The following is an 18176-nucleotide window of genomic DNA, read 5'->3' on the forward strand; positions in this document are numbered from 1 at the left end:
GCAAAATGGCGGACCCGGAAGTGAAGGCTCGGCGAATATAATTTCTGGCGGAGGAATCTATGAAGAGAAAATGATCGGAAAATCCGTATTTGTATTCGAACAGGACGATGATGCGCCCCAGAGGTTCACTGTCTATCCTCGGAAGGCCTTTTGAGGTAAAATAGTGTGTATTCGGGACGTTTTAGACAGGACTATTTAGCGAGGCGGAGGATTGTCGATTACGTGTCGTATAGGTCCGGCAGGGGACGGACCCGATGGTTTGTTTTGGCGCCAAGAACTTGGTGAAATCGGATTCTGCCCATCTGTCCCGCTGTCTTGGTGGTTTTTAGGAAAACTATGTTTCGCGGTCGCACCCTCGGGTGAAGATGTCTGGGACTTTGCAGGGTTTGCGCGTGATTTGAGCTCTTGTGCCGGACGGAAATGTTTTCCGCTACAGCCTGAATGTAAGGATCCTAGAGCCAAGCTGTCAGCAGTTATTTCTTGGTGGGGGCTTGGAAGATGATGGAGCAGGAGTTTTCAAATTCATTTAGGCACCTTGCTTACCAGTTGATTCCCATCTCCACCTACCATTCGCCAGGAATTAAAGGACAGCGCGAAGTCGGGAAAGAAGACTCTCGAAAATAAATAGAAAAGGAGACATCACTGCTCCACTCTGTTCGATTTTGGCTTTTGTCGTTGATGGTGGGGGCCATCAACGCTTTTCAAAGCCTATGGGGAAGATTTACGTGCTTTTTTAAAAAAAAATTATTTAAGTTTAGGTGATAGTGTTACTATCTGCTGTACAGCAAAGCGATTCCGTTGTAACTATATATATATATATATATATATGCTTATATTCTCTTCTATTATGAATTACCACAACGTATTGAATATCGTTCCCTGCGCTATACAGTAGAACTTTGTTTATCCATTCTGTATGTAATAATTTGTCATCTGCTAATCCCAAACTCCCAATCCATCCCTTTCCTCAATTTCCGTAGATCCTGCTCATGTTCTTTACAGGACTTCTTTGGCATACTGCCCAAGTTGGTATTTACAGCTTTGAGGGTCAAAATCAGTCTTGTTTACAACCTCTTCTGTTGTCTGACTCGTTGTCTCATACAGTAGGTACTCATAATCTACTTATAAATTAGCCCAAATAGCTTTTTTTTTTTTTTTTAATGAACTGACTTGTAAGTATAAGCATATAACATATTTGGGTTAAGTCGTTTGTTTTCCTAGGGACCCAGGCTGAGATAATGAAGTGCAGATTTAATGTCACAGGTGCCTTCTGCAGCATCTGGAATTACTACCTAATACATTGGTAGTCAGGGGGCAAGCCCAAGAGTGGTTGGTTTCAGCTTTCTCCAAAATAATTTTTTTTTAAGTTGTTTTCACCCTTTTTCTTGTTACTGATCTGTACAACCTGAAGTTCATCATTATAATGTATAAAGGCTACTTCAATCCTTCTTCCTCAAAGTTGCACATCAGATAAAACATATAAGCTGAACATGGAAGCAAAAGCTAATTTTTTAGATCTATGCTGCTTCCTGTGGAGAGAGAAAACTAGAATCCAGTCGTGGGATTGAATATCTTTATTAAAGAAGTGATTAAATGGCAGCACAAATCAGCAGCAATAATTTGGGGAGGAGTGGGTAGGGTCAGAGTTGATTGTTCGTTTCATAGTGTCAAGGTAGCTGAAGAACTGTGCCCAAGGCCCATTTGATCAGTATCCTACACTGCAAATGCAAGAGGGCAAACTAAAATACTAAGGCCCATGCCTATGCCTTTTAGAGACTGAATAAAATCTTACAAATTATCATAACAGCAAGATTGCATTTTAAGATTTGAAATCTGATTTTCCTCAGCTAGTGTTTTCAGCCCACAGGAGCAAAATTGTAAATTGAGTAGGCTTAAAGGAGGAACAACTTTTGAGAGAGTGTAACTGTTTCTGAAATGATTCAGGGCTTTTCTCTTATTATCATCTCCCACACTGTGTTATTTCCTCTTGTTTCATACCTTTAACTGCCCCTAATTTCTCTGAGAAAAAAGTGTATCACAAGAAGCAGCAGGATTACCTTAACCTTTTAGAAACCCTACAGTTTTATAGCAGATAATCTCAGAATTTACAGGGTTTTCATCAACCCCTGAAGAAATACTTGTGTTTCCTGGCTTGGAACAAGAAATTAGGAAGGTTTGAGCACTCTCTGACAGCTGATTAAAATGAACTTAAAAATGAGTCCTCCATTTTACACTGCTATACAACTCGGTGGTGCCCTCACCAGTCTTTTTTCTGGATTTAATGTCTGGGGAAGGAAAGAATCCCTGTGACCCAATATTCCATTGCTTGAACGCTTTACTTTGTGACTTGAGGACTTTTGAGGAAAAACTGGTAAGATAAATAAATACATAAAACACAACTCAGGCAGATTCATCAGCACCACCTCAACACAGTAAGGGGGAGACAGCAAGATTGATAGGGGAAAAGGGTGGAAGGATGGGGGTTTTAAGGTCAGGCAATGAGGGCAAAGTGGTGGAAGAGAGAGGTCTTGGGCTTAAAGCAAGTCCAATTCGAAGGAGTGGATGCTGGCAATGGGAGCTCTCCAAAAGTTGAAGGTGCTGTACTCAAGGAGGGCATCGTCTTCTGGGTTTTTCTCCTGCTCTGCTCCAGTTGCTTGCCCCATCGTTTTGCCAACGCTGCTGTCCTGGATCTTGTAGGTGGATGTATCTGACAGACCCAGGCCTTCCAGCTCCGACAGATCCAATTCTGGAATGGGCATCCTCCAGAAAAGAAAGGAGCTGTACTGGCTACTCACAGGGTCCCTCATAACTTCCTGGAAAGAAACCAGTTATCAGTATTCATGCTACAGCCACCTCTTTGTGGCCCATGGCCTTTTCCCATTTGCCTCTGTACATAATCCAACCAGGACAAGTTTCAGGAATCTGCCTCTATTACCTTTTCCTGCCATTTCCTAACTGCCCCATCTTGGAATAACTTATTTACTGCCTACTGCTTGGGTCTGGTTTTCAAGGCCTTCCAGAATCTGGCCCCATTCTTCCTAGTACTTTTTTTTTTCTTCTTTTTTCCTAGTACATTTTATGCCACAGCTATACTTATTCCTGTCTCTTAACTCTACACTCTCCATCTTAAAATACTATCTAAGTTTCAAGGCTCCATTCAAGTCCCTAGAGGAATCTCCATTGACCTCTTACTATATTTCATATCCTTGATTTCTTCCTGTTTAATAGGTCATGGTACCTCTGAAAAGGGTTTCCATGTCCATGATTTTTCTGTTTTCCTCCCTGCTTTCTAAACCCTACTGTAAACTCACTTCTTCCAGGAGGACATCCTTAAATTTAACTCCATCTAGCCTATTTCTTGCAATATCTCCTACAATGCCTGTAGAGTTTTACCTGACTACATCAGTTTGGGGTTACCGATCACTGTTGTGTCTTTTATAAGGATAATCTTAACTCCTTCAAGGGACTGAGAGTTTCCCCAAGTAAAAACCAGTCTACTTTACACCTTCTTCACAAGTGGGCTTTGCACACACACAAAAAACATCCAAAGCTGCTGACTAATTTCCCCTCAGTATGTATTACAGTGAATACTTTCCCACTCCCATTTATAAGCCCACAGATAAATCTTACAGCCTATCTATTTCTCTCTAGTCTACCTCTCCTTCAAAACAAAACCTGGGTTCTTAAAGTTAATTTTCCTATGCTATAACAGGATCTCTTTTCTCTGATAGTGCTAGAATACACCTGATGATACAGCAAATGGATTGGAAATTTCAGGAAAGTTTAGATTGGAAGGAGAAGGTCCTTTAATAGATTAGATACTTTTCCATGTTTTAATGAGTAGTACTCCTTTTATCTTTCCTGTGTGCCCCATGCACACCCTGAAGTTAGACTATTATACCTCCTTGCGACCTCCCTATTGCTTACTAACCAAGGGAAGGGGCAAGAAGCATTAGTTGAAATGTTCCTGAAGGAGCAGAAAGAACATTCCACTGCCTCCAAAAATAGAATCCCCATCTCACCCATCTCACAAGGCTTTCCTCCAACACACTCCATTGGCTTTCACCAGGCTTTGAGACTACTAAATACTGACCTTAAATAAGTTCCAAAATGCCCCCATAAATGTGGCAGAAAAAGTAGGCTTTAATATAGTGTACAGTTATATGCGAGTATAGGGGTTTTAGGAATGTTAAGTGGGTAGACTAGGGTATTTTCAATGTTAAAAGCGAATTCTGAGTTGTTCTTTGTCTTCTTAGATTCAGGCTCCAAAATAAACCCTGAGAACTGAGCATTACTCAGCAGAGAAGCTGCTTAGAAGGAGAGTAATTTGGGGACTTGAAAAGGGTGGGGGAGCATGTTGGAAAGGTGAGGTCATCATCCTATGATATTCAGCTCTGATCATCTCCACAGTAATTTGTAGAGACGTGCACAGAAAGCTATTAAAAAAAAAATGTTCCTATCAACCAACTAACTCTGGCTTAGTCTGGGACTGTAGAGACTGTAAGAAAACCTTCCCACAGGGATTTTAATTAATAATACTAGTTTGCCTATCTAGCTGGTCTCTTTTATATTTCCTCCACAGTAAGCTTAATATAATGCTTAGCACATCATAGGCTTTTTTTTTTTTTAAGAAATCCTATTTTATTTACTTATCTATTTATTGGCTGTAACATGTAGCATATGGGGTCTGAGTTCCCCCACCAGGATCAAACTCTCACCCCCTGCACTGGAAGCGGTATCTCAACCACTGGACTGCCAGGGAAATCCCCCTGCCCCCCTCCCTTCTTTTTAGAAATTCTATTTTAAATAGGCTCTTTAAAGAATAGAATCATGGAGAAGGAGAGGGAAGCTTAGGATTTTAAAACTAGAAAACACATTAGAAATTATCCAGTTTGGATATGGTCTCATAATTTCCAGTCTGACCCTCTTTTGATGTATTATACACAGATAGTTGCCTGCAGCTTGATATAATCCTATACCAGTATTCTCAGAACTGGCAAGAATTCTTATTTCCTGAGGAACAGACATTCAGTGGGTTTGGTGTTGATTATTCCCATGATTAGAATTTGAATGGTGAAAATGCAAAAGGTAGAACAGAGGAAGATAGGATCTGAGAAAGGGAAAAAGCTCTAAGACAAACTGACTCCCTTTCTTCAACCATTGTATGTATAAAAACTGCCCAACCAATTCTGAGTGTCTGGCAGAGCTTTTCTTGAAATTAAAAAAGCAAAAGGAAATTTTTACAAAACATTAACTTAAAAGGCCCAAAATCCCTAGCCATGCCATTCATTGACTCAGAGACATGTATGTGGTACCAAATGCATTTCAGAAAGGCACTCAATCAAGCATATCGGCACTTAAAATCAAGTCAAGAATATTGGCTGTACCGAAAATGAAGCTAAAATTTGCATTAGCAATGAAATTTTAAAATTTAATATAGTATGGATTTAATCCCCAAGTACCCGAATTTGCACAAGGTTCCTTTTCAGCTAGCTTTCTCTTCCCCAAATATTCTCTATCCATGCCTCATCTATCTTTATCTCTCTCATTTATTTATTTCAAAGGGCTTGGATAGTGCCTTGTACCACAATACATGCTCAATAAATGCTTCCCACTATCCTTCATTTTAAATTATTCACTTGTTTTAGGTAACAAAAATTTCTAGATATCACTGTCTATTCTTAGAGATACACAATTAGCAAATACACAGCATAAAGTGGCGCTCTCTGAGCCACACGGACACGCCCAAATACCCTTTGTCCAGACCCTCTGTGGGAATCCAGGGCCTACCCATCAGGGCCTTGCTGTGTCATGCTGCCACCATAGAGGGGACAAGGGATGATGGTGGAGGGGAATGGAACCTCCCTGGCATCTCATTGTAGGTGTCTCATTCTGGGCTTGGATTTTCCTACTAGCTACGTCCTTCCCCCACCTACTCTACTGAGCTACAATGAAACACTCCCTTTCCAAAATCTGCCCCCATACCTAGCTCCTGTGGACTGTACTGATTGCAATACAAAATCAGGCAGTTGTCCAACACAGAGGTCCCTACCTTCCTACTTCAAGCTGACTCTTCGGAGCAAAGGTTTGGGAATGGGAGAAGGAGACTTAAAAGAAAAGTCAGGATTAATCTCAGTATTATCACATCTTTCCCCCCAAACTCCTTCCAATGGAGACAAATAAGTTTGGGGTGAGGCTAGACACATCAATGGAACATGACAGAAAAAAAATGAAAATACAGGGAAGTAGAGGCCAGAATGGTACAGGAGGACTAGAGAGTCATTAAAAAAAAAAAAAAAGAACAAATGACAGCTTGAAAAGAAAGATACAGATAACTGAAGACAATAATTTTATCTTCAGGACAAATTATAGGCAGATTGACAACTGAAATAGGGAGTTAAACGCTGAAAAATAGCTACATGTAAATTGTTAGAAATTAATGTCTGTGTAAAGGATTATAAGGATGGAGATCTTAGGAAAGATGTAAAACGGTTAACAACTACCTACCTATTGTTCCCTGCGCCGCCTTCGCTCCTAAAGAACTGTTCCCCCACCCCACCCTCATTAGGGGGTCTTCAACCTAACTAGCAGCACCTCTCATATCTTTTCAGCCCGTTGCCCCCCTCCCTCAGTCTCGTTTACCTGTTATCAATGAATTACTAGCGTGTTCCAAAGATGGAGGGAGTACCTCAGGGCTCCGGTGTGTGCTCTGGGCTGGAGAAAAAGAAAGCTACTGGGGCTTTGACGGCTTTGTCTTCACTCCCTCCCTGCTCTGTGACAGAGCCAGCCTGCTCGGTCTCCCCCTGCAATGCAGCCCCTCCTAAGAAGGGCGGAAGGACTCCCCGCCCCCTCCCGGCCTGACTCGGCTAATTCAAATGATAGGTTCCAGAACACTTGAGGGAGGGAGACAGGATTAAAGCATCTCCGTAGGTTTATTGGTCTGCACCACGGTTCCAGCACCCCCGTGCTGACTGAGGGAGTAATGAATGAGCACTTAATTGTCCCCTAATTTTAGGTTTATGGATTAAAAAATCTTGACTCTAGATAACGATGGAAAAGAGGAGTGTCCCTTTATTCCCCGATTTAAGGATTTCGAGTTACTCGAAGTGTTTTCGAGAATCAGAAAAAATTCTTCAGCCCTCCCTCCCGATTGCCTCCCCACCCTCACAATGGGTAAATAAGCTAGCCCCCTTCCATTTGAGGAAGGGTACAGGAAGATCGGGACGGGGGTGTGCTTCTGCGAATCTCTGAACTCGGTTGGGGCCGGAGGATTCCCGGGTTCCGCTTCCTTTTTGCCCCGCAACCGCCGGCGCGCAAAGGTAACGCGCGGTTCCGGACGGTCCAGGGTGGGTGGGTGCCAGGCCCTCCTCGAGGGCCCACCTTCCCGGGTTCGCCCGGCAGGGCGGCGGCCCTCGGGGGCTTCCGAGGCCCCTCCCACGTCCTTGCACAGCGCAGCGCCTCCTCTGTCCCGAGCAGGGCTGTGCGCCCGGCTCTCAGCCGGACGGGTTTCGTAATCGCGTCGCGGCCGTTTCCGCCCTCGGCCAGCCCCACCTCTGCCGGTCCGCCCTCGGCTCCCCCACCGCGCCGAGGAGCGAGCCCGGGAACCCACACTGGCGTGCCCCGAGCGGGAGCCCCCCATCAGCTGCCGCCGGACGCCTTGATGCCGGAGCAGAGCAGGTGAGACCTTGGGGTCGGCCCCTCCGCCGGTGCGCCCCGCCTGCCCAGCCTGGCGGAGACGCACCGGATGCTGGGGGTGGGGGAGCAGGGAGTCCGCGGCTGTCGAGATGCTGGGTCGGTGGCAAACGCGGGTGCGCTGGGTGAGTAACCGTCCCTGTCCACGCTCCGGCGGTGCGCAGGTGAGGCCAGTGAAAGAGCAGAAGGGAAGACGGGTCTGGAGTGTTGGGGGGAGAAGGGCGGTGGAAAGAAGGTCTCTTTGGAGACTCACCAACCTCGGTGCTGGGATGTGCCAACAAAGTGAAGCACAGCTGGTCCAGGAAGGTCTGAATCTGAGACAGGCAGTCACGGAAGACAGTGGCAAAGTCGGAAAGATTCACAGAGAGGTCCCAATCCTAGTTCAGCCTTGGGAGAAGCAGAGAATTTCTGGGTAGAGTTGCGGGGTTGGGGGCAGAAATGGAGTCTATGGGACTGAATATATTGGGGAGGGGGAGTTGAGGGCCTAGCTCTGTTTGCTCTTAAGCCTCCACAAGACCTTCCCGGGGGAAGGGCCCGGTTGGTGCTGGGGCAAATGCCTGTCACTTGACTGAAAAGTGGGGTCCCCCCTACTTCTCTAGAGCCCCTCAGCAGCCCTCCTCCCTGAAGGTCTTCAGAAGGGCCAGCTGCAGCCCCGGGGTCATGGCCAGAATTGCCCGCTCCATTCTCTCCATTCTCTTTCTTTTTCTCTTTCCCCAGCTGCTTCTTGTGAAGGCTTGTCAGGCAGCGGGTTGGAGGCCTTGGGGCTGGAGGCAGCGGGACCGGGAAAACCGGTTTGGGGCTAGAACAGTACTAGGAAACTACCTCTGTACATCTTTTCTCCCTGAACCTTTCTCCCATCCGTTCTCCTGCTCACTCCCTGGCAGTTTTAATGTTCTTAAGCTCCGCTGTGACCTGAGTGTCTTCTCCAGCTCTGCATTTCACCCTTCCTATTTGGGACTCAAGCCAGGTCAAGGCACTGCTTGACTGTCAGGATATGGCCTTATCTGATCTGATCCTGACCTCTCCTGCTGTTTACCCAGCCCCTTCCCCTTCATTTGTGGGGTTGAAATAGTGGGTAGTGGGTTCAGGTGCCTCTTCCTCCTGGACTGACCAGTTCAGGACTTCGTTTGTCCACAACTCACTGCTTTAGAGATTTAGATATTTTAAAGGAGAGTGGCAGCCAATCACTCTTACTTCCTTTTCTGACCTTGCTCCCCTCCCCCTTGCCACCACTACATTGACCCTGCCCAGTCTTCTCCTCACGCTGACCCCGCCGCCGAGCTTCAGAGACCCTTATGTCCTGTGTCCTAGGGAATGGAATTTCCTGGTCACTTCTCATCATCATTGGTCATTTCATGCCAAGTCCCACACACACACTTTCCCTCCACCCAGCCCTGGCCAAGTCCCTGGAAAAGGAACAGAAACGTCCTTGTTCCCTCCACTGCCCCTTTCCCTCTCTCCTCCTCCCCCTCCTCTCCCCTGTTCCCTCCCACCATCCCCTTCTGTCCACTCAGCTTTGAGCAAGGGGGAGGGGGGGTTTGGAGGAGAGTCCAGTCTTAGTACAGCGTGTCTGGTAGTGTTGGGGGTTTCCTCTGATTCTTCATTGTTTTCTTCATCCCCTCCCACCCCCCAACCCTTACCAAGCAACACCACCACCAACACAACAAACCCTGTGACTGACTGACTTTCCCACTGACCACAGCCCCCCTCTCTGGACAGCTGCATTCTGACTTCCTCCCCGTCTCACTACTTGTCTCTCCAGTGGTGGAAAGGGAAGTTAGAGGAAGCCTGGACTCCTGGGTCCTTCCATCCCCCAGAAACTGTACCTCAGTGTTTGAGTGATTTCATCTCAAGGCTGAGAAAAAAAATCCCTCTCAGCTCTTAGATCAGTCTAGGGTGCCAGAGCATCGGGGTTCCAGTCCTGGAGGGAGGGGAGATTCCTATCCAGGCTCAAGTATGGTGTCTGTGAAATTGCCCTGTCTGGATTCTTTGAGGTTGCTTGTATTATCCGACTAGGAGAATGCACTGAAGTCAGAGGAAACCCATATGTGTCCTACTCTGGCAGGCAGTAGTGAAGTAGTGTCCTTGGACATTAATGCTACTGGAAAGTTCCTCATATCTGGTTGGCTGATGAAGACTGGGGGTGGAAGTGCTAAGGAGGGAAGAAAGAGAACAGGTCACAGCATGAGGGGAGGAGGCAAGCCGGCCCAGGCCCTATGGGCGGAGTGGCAGGACACGACAAGTGAGGAGGGTGGGGAGCCTGGAAGGAGATTCCTCATGGGACAGAAGCTACCTGGCGTGTGTCCCTACGACCTGTGCACAGGTGATCGCCACAAGACACATGGAGAAAGGGCCCTGCCGCCTATGTGCACATACAGGTGCACACGCAGGAGTGCATTGATACAGAACACAGTAAAACAGTGTAGGCAGTCCTCAGGAGGGATCTCAAGGTCAAGTAATGAAGGAACTATTAAATGGCTTTTGGGAGGGGTTGGAGCTCACTTGAGGGAAATGAGGAGGAACCAGGGCAGGGAACAGAGAGGGAAGAATTCCTCACTGAAGAAAATCTTTCTTAGGTTCCAGCCTGCTGCAGTTAGTGACCCAGGACCTAGGTAATCAGGGCCTCTGTTGGTAAAGAAAATCAAGGTGTTCAGGGTAAGGTAAAGAAAAAGGGAGGGTCAGGGGTGGAGGCCTTGTTTGTGAGAACAAAAAACCACCATTTCCTCTTTAAAGTCACTTAAATGCCCCTCCCCTTCTGCCCTAAACCCAGGGAGAAGGGAGGTGGAGCTTGAGCACCCCAACTTTGTTCATTTCTGCCAGTATCTTTTGGTCCCCTCCCATCCTGTCACCTTAGCTTCTAGCCCTCTTCCTCTCCCAGCAGCTACAGCTCCTTAACCCCTTGGTGCCCTGTTGGTTCTTTGCCTTTCTCTGAGAGTTATACTTTGAGGTTATGTTTACAGAGGTTAACACTGGTTACAGGACTTTGGCCTTAAACAGGAGCAAGAAGATACAGGTTCATCAGGAGGCTTCTCAAGGAGTGGGGGATGGGGGACTTCTCCTTAACTTTTCTTCTCTCTTTACTCTCTGTTCATCCAGGGTTCCAAGTCTGTGGAAGACATAACCTTGCACCTGCCTGCGCACCCCACTCTCTGACCTTGCTAGTCTCTCAGGATCTGAGACGTTGACCTTCACCGTGCAGCTCAAGGCTCCAAGGACTCCACTTTGTCTAGACCTGTCCAGCTGAAACTCGGGGCATTGTTACACTTGAGGGGAGTGAGGGGAGGGCAGTCAAGGCACAAGAACAAGAGCCCTCTGGGGCCTCAGGCAGAGGAGTGAAACTGGAACCATCAGGGAACATGAGTGAATTTTGGCACAAACTGGGCTGCTGCGTGGTAGAGAAACCCCAGCCGGTGAGTCTCCCCAACCCCACCCCAACACACACAGAAATCAGTTACCATAGACTGACGAAGACACATCGTCTGGAATGTACCGTCTGAAAAGCCCACTTGTTGCCTCCCTCTCTGTCAGGATAGCTTCTAAGGCCAGGCTGGTGTGGGCATGGAATAAAGGGGCTGAATGATGGAAGGGGTGAACAGTCCCAGCTGTCACTTCCTTTTCCTGTCCATTTTGAGTTGGACAGGAGGTTGTAGGTGGAGCTTAATACCTGTCAGTTTGCCCCATTGTTTCCTCATCAGCCAGAGGTGACTTTGACATGCCCTTTCTCTGTCCACTGTGCAGGCCACTGCTCTTACCACCCTGCCTGTGTCCTCTACATCTGTGTTGTTCTAGCCCCGCCTTTCACACCCTAATGATTTCCCTATTATAATGCCATACCCCCCTTGCCCCCAGGCCCTTAGCTCTTCCCTTAGTGGTTTTCAAGACTCTCTTCCCTTCCTCCACTGTGATGTAACTCCCTATCTTCTCCAAGCAGAAGAAGAAGAGGAGACGGATTGACCGGACCATGATTGGAGAACCAATGAATTTTGTCCACCTGACTCACATTGGCTCTGGGGAGATGGGGGCCGGAGATGGACTTGCCATGGTAACGAAGGAATGGGGAGAGGTTGAGATGGGATTGTGGCCTGGAACTGTGCCCCGTTTTGAAAGTTGAACCTGGAGGCATAACAGAATACTCGAAGGAAAGCACGAGGCTAGGATTCTAGTCCTGTTCGCAGGCTGCATAAATCTGAGATATGGCATTTCAGGTCTCTGGTATAGTCGCCCTCATCTTTACAGTTAGCAAATTGTTCTTCATTGGGATGGAGGATATATGTCTTAATAGTTACTGAGAGGGCTTTTCCCCAAAATCCTAACCCTTCCTTCTATTAATTAAGAACTGTCTTAAAAAAAAAAAAAAAAAAGAACTACTGTCTCAGCGCCATAGTGAGTCATATTGAGGTTGGGAGTGTTGGGTCAGGGAAAGGGCTGAGCACCTCTGTCCTAAATACTGTTTAATATGCATTTCTGCTCTCAGAATAACAGAGGACTTCCCTGGTGGTCCATTGGTAAAGACTCCACACTTTCAATGCAGGGAGCATGGGTTTAATCCCTGGTATCAGGGAACTAAGATCCCACATGCCCATGCCGTGCCCCACCTCCCAAAAAAAAAGAGGGAGTGGGCTTGGAGATACTGAAGGAATCTTTTCACCAATTATGAAATTGAGATAAATATGAGAGAGTCCTTTGTGAGAGAATCTTACTTGTAAAAGGCCTACTTTATCGCATCCTCATAAAGGTCGATGTGAAGGGAGGCATTGAAACTTCCCTTGGAGGAATGGAGGTTAGTTTTGACCTTTTCATATTTATTTTCTTGTCAAGGAGATGGGGTCAACCTCTTCCCTGGAGGGCACAGGGGAGAACTCCTGCTGTGCTATATTAAGGTTTTGGAGGGTCTCACATGTGCTTTTTCACAGACAGGTGCAGTTCAGGAGCAGATGAGATCCAAGGGAAACCGAGACAGGCCATGGAGCAATTCTAGGGGCTTATAGCTCCGACAGGAATGGTGAGTGATTAGAGCAACTGATCCAGAGCCTCCAGCCCCCTGCCTTGGAACCACAATCCTTTGCAAGAATGGGAAATGAAGGGAAGAAGAAAGAATTAGGATCCAGAAAGGCAGAGGGAAATGGATGTGCAGAGAGAAATAGAAAAAAAGAGCACGCTGTGGAAACCGTTAAGAGTGTGAACCAGGTGGTGCACTCTCCCAAAGGTTATCTTCGAGGCTAATCTTCGTTTTTTCTCTTTAATCAGGATCTGCTGTGTCCAGCCTCCACTCTGTCCAGCCCAGAAGAGATGCTGCCCCTACCAGTTCTCCTCCCAGAATCAGTGACCCAGGGCCCCTCTTTTCCCTATCTGTCTCATAGTGCCTCAGAAGGCTTGGGGGCTGGACTCCCTTTACTCCCTCTGGTTGCAGCCCCTCCTGGAGATGGGGTCAAGGCAGCAGGACTGACCAAGTGATGACTAATTGGCCAGAGGAGCTCAGCTGAAGCCTTGGACGCTCTCAGATCTGAGATAGGAGATTTCTGGGAACTTGGAATGAGTTCCTGTCTCCTGAATGATGGTCTAGGTGCCGTACGTTTTTAAACTCCTAACCTGGAATTCCTTACATGTAGTGGGTAGGTGAGATGACCTAAGTTGAAGCCAGCTTTGCTGAGAAGCTCCCTACCTCCCTGCGTTTGTCTTTCCTCCTGGAGTGAACTGAATTGGATGTCAGGTTGGGTCTTGGGGGGTGACAACTGGCTAGTCTACTCCTTCTTTTTAGATCGTGGACTTTAAGCTCACAGTCCCTCACTATCTCTCTGCCAGTACCAAGTTCTTTCTCTCAGAAGGTCTCTAGCCTTATTTCTATAGCATCGCTGACTCCCTCAGATCTTTTTCTCTTTTTTTTTGATTAAAATTTTAATTTAAGATGAGATCTCTTAGTTACCCCATCTTGCTACTACCTCTGTCCTTAACCCCAACCTTGTCATGAGCCTTATTATTTCCCACTGGATAAGAGTTAATGGATGGGTCTTAACCTGGAGACATTCCTTTTTAGTCTTGGGGATCTGCCTTCTGCCAACCACCCTGCTGGCCTAGGTGAGAGGAAGAAGAGGGATCTTGGAGAATAACCCAGAAGGCTGCAAAACTCGTTTATGTCTCAGGGTAGACTTATTGATCGCTGAGGATGGGAGGGGTGGTGAGATAAATAGGTTGAAAACAGTCATCCTAAAATGAGCTTAAGATCCTCACAGCAAGGGAGTTGGAAGACCTTTAGAGCAAGTTTTCTCAAAACTAGGCACTGTGACATCTTGGGCTGGATAATTCTTGGTAGGGAAGGACTGCCTTGAGCATTGTAGGACATTTAGCAGCATCCCTGCCTGCCCTAGTTGTGACAACCAAAAATGTCCCCAGATGTGGCTATATGTCTCCTAGAGGGCAACCTCCCCACTGAGAGCCACAGCCTGAGAGTCAAGATATTTTCCTCTTACCTGACTTCCACTTGTTCATCCTAAGCCTGAACCATGGATCAATGAGGGTCCCTTGTAAAATAGGTTCAACAGGGCTGCACCTAATCCCCAAACTCTCCTCAGTGTTGCTTGTGCTTGCATGGGTTCACGTCTCTGTATGGACATGTGCTGCAGTGCTCTATCCTTATTCTCTCCAGGGGAGGGGTTCCTGCATTGTGGGGGCCTGAACAGGGTGAAATGGGGTTGTGGAAGGGAGGAAGAGAAACAGTAGAGCTGCAGCCAGCCCAGCTTATCCTCCCCAAATTTAAACTGTATTTCCGTGCCCTAGTCCTAGAACCAGACACAAATAAGACTCAGGGAGTTTTGTCTGAAGACCAGCGTCTCACTGCCCACCTGGCTGAAGAGTCTGCCTTAGGTGGGAGAATGTAGGAGCAGGGTCTTTAAGGCACTTTCCGTTTTCTCAGGTGTTTTGTTCTGGCCCCTTCCTTGCAGGGTATTTAGAAGGGCAGAACAGATAAGCTCCTGCCTGCTCAGAGATGAGAAGGCAGGGGTCCCGTTAGCTCAGTAACAGGAAGCATCCTGTTTGATGGGAGTGGGAGTCAGGAACGTGAGAACTAAGGTCCACTCTGCTGATTCCACCATCCATGTGATTCGCCCCCACCTAGAGTAACTGAGGTTCTAATTTTTTCAAATTTCAGTGTATTTCCTGCAGTTTTTCAGTGTCTAAGCTTGGTTATAGGGATACATTCCCAATGTACTCAGTTCCAGTTTTGCTAATTGCTCTTGCAAGTAGCTCAATAGCCTGAGGGTTATACTAGATCTAAAGGGTTATCAGGATAGGGCGGGAAGCTGGGGACCTCCTGGAATCTCTGGTCACCCTGATCTTGAGCCCTATTCTACTGCCTGTTCTTTACACACAATCTTCTTTTCTTTGGTGCTCTCTCTCCTTTAGCTACCTTCTCTAATGTGTATGCTACCATCATTTTAACAATATTGAGAGTGATGGGAATGGGTTTGAGAGTCATAATTTATATTAAAAATTGTTGGACTTTTAAATACATTTTCAAATAAAAAACAGTTGAAGCAAAATAGTTGCAGAGTAATCACTACAGGTATGTGTGGGTTAGGGGGTAGACATTGTTAATGAAGGCAACTCCAAGAAAGTGGCTGTCGTATAGAGTTTTGATCTGACCTTGCCTCTTCTGAGGAGAGAAGGCGAAGTGTTGCGAAGGCAAGGAGACCACTATCACCTTCCAAGGGCTCAACTCGTTCTTCCTGTTCCTTTTTTTGGGGCATTCATCTGAGATTTTTCAAGTCTTTAAAGAAGTACTTGTTTAAAAACAACTTTAGAAATGAGGAAGATGAGGACTTCCCTCGTGGTACAGTGGCTAAGACTCCGAGCTCCCAATGCGGAGGCCCCAGGTTCCATCTCTAGTCAGGAACCAGAGGCCCCTTGCCACAAGTAAGAGTTCACATGCTGCAACTAAGGATCCCAAGTGCCTCAACTAAACCCGGCGCAGTCAAATAAAAATTTTAAAAATAGAGGACATGAATAGATATTTAAAAAATAGAAATGAGGAAGATGAGCAATATTAACATTTTTATCCTGAAGGAGAAGGGAAGAGACCAAGTCATGCTGTTAGCTACACAGTTCAGTTTTAAGGTTCAAGAGATTTATGGTCTCTCCTTCAGGTACCTCTCTACAAAGATACATGACCAAACAGTTTTTTTCTAGTTTTGTTTTTCTGTACTAAAAATATATCCGGTGGGTACTGGGATTCAAGGGGGAGGAGAGGTTGAGATGCTGACACCTCCTCTTGTGGTTGAAGTGGCCGTTACCTCTGATTTCTCTTGATCTGGGTGAGGAAACAAAATAGAAGGGAAAATATTATAACCACATCCATATTCTTTTCCCTTCCTTGCCTCATTTTCCTCTTTCCACAAACCCTCATCCCCTCAACACTATTGCACACTATGCTTTATTATATTGAATAATGGTATTGGACATAGAAGGAGAAAGACAAGGACAGAAACTGACAAAATGACCAAGTATACATTTTATTGTCTTTCCCCAAAGGACCTATTATCCTGAGACCTTGAGAATATTTTATCAGGTCAATCAGGAACTTTGGTAGCTCTTTTGGTAAATGTAAAGGACTATCCTTCCTTGAGAGTTCTTAAGTTTCTGGGAATAATCCCAGAAGGACAATTCTTTGGGTTAGTAGTGGTTAAGAGCATTGGCACTAGTGTCAAACAAACCTGGTTTAAATCCTGCTGTGATTCTGCTACTTAACTAGCTTTGAAAGCCCTGTTTCTTCATCTGTAAGGTGTGAATAATAATATGTATGATAGGGTTGTTGTGAGGATTGATCCAGGCAAAGTGCACAGAGGAAGACCTCAGATATTGGGGGCTGTTACTGTTAAACTGTATTAATAAACTGAAAACCATGAATATCTTCCACATGCATTAATCATCTCCACATCAAGAATTCTTTATATAACTACCATCTTAACAATCTGGTCAATAATCATCTAGTGACCAACAGTACATGTTGCCTAATAGCCAAACAGCAGTTGCTCAAGAAATGATATATGGAATCAATGGCTAACAATAATGTGAATAACCAATGCATGTAACAATGTTATAAACAATAACCAAACAAGTTAACAGTTCATGCAGACATGCTGGCTGGTTTAGCAACAGGTTTCTGTATATCAGGACTTTTCGGACTCATTAACAAAAATCCTGGCTCATCACTAAACACTTACTGGTTCCATCTCTGTGAACATTGTAGAGAGGTTGTTCCAAATATCCTCCAGCCCAATCCTGACCCGTTTCCAAAAAGCATAGGCTGGGTGGGGGCTGGGAATGGGACTGGGGATAAAGGGGGCGGGTCTGAGTCTGCTGGTTAGAGGGGGTATGGGGGTGGTGGTGGTGGTGGTGGCCCTGGGGGTGGTGGCCCTGGTGGTGGTCTGAGTGGTGCAGCTGGTGTCAGCACAGAGACCTGCATCTAGGGGACACTCCTCCCGCTCGCGGTTGCAGGGGCATAGGTGGTAGGTGCAAGGCCGGTGCTCGGTGCGGAGTTGACTCAGCGCCCCAACTCGCAGGCGCCCCGAAAGGCCATGCAGTCTCCCGGCCCGGGTCCGGCTCATAGTGCCCGACTTGCAGTGGCAGTGCCACGGGCCCCAGGGCAACAGCACCAGCCGCAGATCCTCCGGAGCTGGCATGGCCGTGGGCGAGGGAGGCGGCCACCGGTTCAGGGTGGACCCTGCTGAGGACCACAGGTTCGTGGTACTCTCAGAGGGCTGTGAGTCCACATTAGCCTTCCAGGTGGAGTGAGGCAGGCTTGAACTCATCTTGATGTCGGAATCCTGGTCATTCGCTGTAAGGTCTGGGCTAGGCCTCCCAGGCGTAAAGCGAGTCGTACCGTCAGTCTCCGACTCGGTGTCATTCTTTCTGGCGTAAATTACAACCCCTTCTTCCAAAGACCCATCCTCCTCCTGCGACAACCGTGACCTGCTGCCTGTGGCCACCGTAGAGGCTAAGAGCTCCGCAGCGGCCGGGCCTGCCAGGCGGTCAGCAGCGGCCACGACGTCGTCCTCATCCTCCATTGTCACCCTCATTCTCGGGGATACAACGCCCGGAGTGGTCCGGGCGGTGGTTCTGTAGCTGCGGGTCACAGGGCCCCCGAAGCGGAAACTGTCCCGCGGCATCGCGGTCGAAGTCAGGCCTTCGGCCCCCGCCGCCCGGGGCCCCAGACTCAGCAGCAGGGCCCAGAGCAGCGCGCCGGCGGCGGGGACCATGGGGCTGGACGGTGTGGGGCTGGGAGGGAGCCAGTGAGCAAGGCTGGGGCTCCCACCTTTTCTCCCTCCCTTCAGCTCTCGACCCAGAGCCACCGGGTCGTTAGAACCGAGGCCCGCGGGGGGAGGGGCGGGGGGTTCGCACGCGCGCGCCGCGCCCCTCCCCCAAGCCCGCCCCCCAAGGGGCGCCCTGGCAGGCCCCGGGACTCGGGTGAAAATCCCACGGAACATCTGCAG

At 47.4% G+C, this 18176-nt stretch overlaps 3 protein-coding genes across 9 annotated transcripts; 1 reads left to right on the forward strand and 2 right to left on the reverse strand.

Moving 5' to 3' along the window:
• Positions 1-17: 17 nt before the first annotated feature.
• On the forward strand, positions 18-15227 carry CDC42SE1 (CDC42 small effector 1). Of its 4 annotated transcripts, none has more exons than XM_043875586.1 (5): positions 18-155; positions 10789-11102; positions 11624-11734; positions 12606-12694; positions 12940-15227. In XM_043875586.1, exons 2-4 carry the CDS (start codon positions 11049-11051, stop codon positions 12678-12680), a joined length of 240 nt encoding a protein of 79 aa, XP_043731521.1. In that variant the 5' UTR covers positions 18-155; positions 10789-11048; the 3' UTR covers positions 12681-12694; positions 12940-15227. The 4 variants fall into 4 exon arrangements, with proteins under 4 accessions (XP_043731521.1, XP_043731519.1, XP_043731522.1 ...); XM_043875584.1 differs by lacking the exon at positions 18-155 and adding an exon at positions 7540-7677; XM_043875587.1 differs by lacking the exon at positions 18-155 and adding an exon at positions 7680-7817.
• MLLT11 (MLLT11 transcription factor 7 cofactor) lies at positions 1560-8380 on the reverse strand. Of its 3 annotated transcripts, none has more exons than XM_043875582.1 (3): positions 7950-8380; positions 6643-6714; positions 1560-2813 (listed from the first exon to the last, which is right to left on the reverse strand). In XM_043875582.1, the coding sequence occupies exon 3, from the start codon at positions 2805-2807 to the stop codon at positions 2535-2537; it is 273 nt and encodes a 90-aa protein (XP_043731517.1). In that variant the 5' UTR covers positions 2808-2813; positions 6643-6714; positions 7950-8380; the 3' UTR covers positions 1560-2534. The 3 variants fall into 3 exon arrangements, with proteins under 3 accessions (XP_043731517.1, XP_043731518.1, XP_043731516.1); XM_043875583.1 differs by having other exon boundaries at positions 7946-8380; XM_043875581.1 differs by lacking the exon at positions 7950-8380 and having other exon boundaries at positions 6643-6918.
• Positions 15228-15911: 684 nt separating the features above from the next.
• On the reverse strand, positions 15912-18016 carry C20H1orf56 (chromosome 20 C1orf56 homolog). Of its 2 annotated transcripts, none has more exons than XR_006335578.1 (2): positions 16908-17105; positions 15912-15994 (listed from the first exon to the last, which is right to left on the reverse strand). XR_006335578.1 is itself a non-coding variant. In XM_043875580.1 (2 exons), exons 1-2 carry the CDS (start codon positions 17940-17942, stop codon positions 15918-15920), a joined length of 876 nt encoding a protein of 291 aa, XP_043731515.1. In that variant the 5' UTR covers positions 17943-18016. The 2 variants fall into 2 exon arrangements, 1 of the variants encoding a protein (XP_043731515.1); XM_043875580.1 differs by lacking the exon at positions 16908-17105 and adding an exon at positions 17144-18016 and having other exon boundaries at positions 15918-15994.
• Positions 18017-18176: the final 160 nt, after the last annotated feature.

The sequence above is a fragment of the Cervus elaphus genome, chromosome 20 (assembly GCF_910594005.1).
Source record: "Cervus elaphus chromosome 20, mCerEla1.1, whole genome shotgun sequence".
In the NCBI taxonomy this organism is placed as follows: domain Eukaryota; kingdom Metazoa; phylum Chordata; class Mammalia; order Artiodactyla; family Cervidae; genus Cervus; species Cervus elaphus.

Bases quoted from the DNA above. Each gene is read 5' to 3' on its own strand.
- MLLT11 (XM_043875582.1), bottom strand. From the start codon at position 2,807: ATGAGGGACCCTGTGAGTAGCCAGTACAGCTCCTTTCTTTTCTGGAGG.
- CDC42SE1 (XM_043875586.1), top strand. From the start codon at position 11,049: ATGAGTGAATTTTGGCACAAACTGGGCTGCTGCGTGGTAGAGAAACCC. The intron at 11,103-11,623 runs GTGAGTCTCCCC...TTCTCCAAGCAG, and splicing joins TGGTAGAGAAACCCCAGCCG to AAGAAGAAGAGGAGACGGAT. The intron at 11,735-12,605 runs GTAACGAAGGAA...GCTTTTTCACAG, and splicing joins CCGGAGATGGACTTGCCATG to ACAGGTGCAGTTCAGGAGCA.
- C20H1orf56 (XM_043875580.1), bottom strand. From the start codon at position 17,942: ATGGTCCCCGCCGCCGGCGCGCTGCTCTGGGCCCTGCTGCTGAGTCTG. The intron at 15,995-17,143 runs GTCTCTGTGCTG...TTCCTCACCCAG, and splicing joins GGAGTGTCCCCTAGATGCAG to ATCAAGAGAAATCAGAGGTA.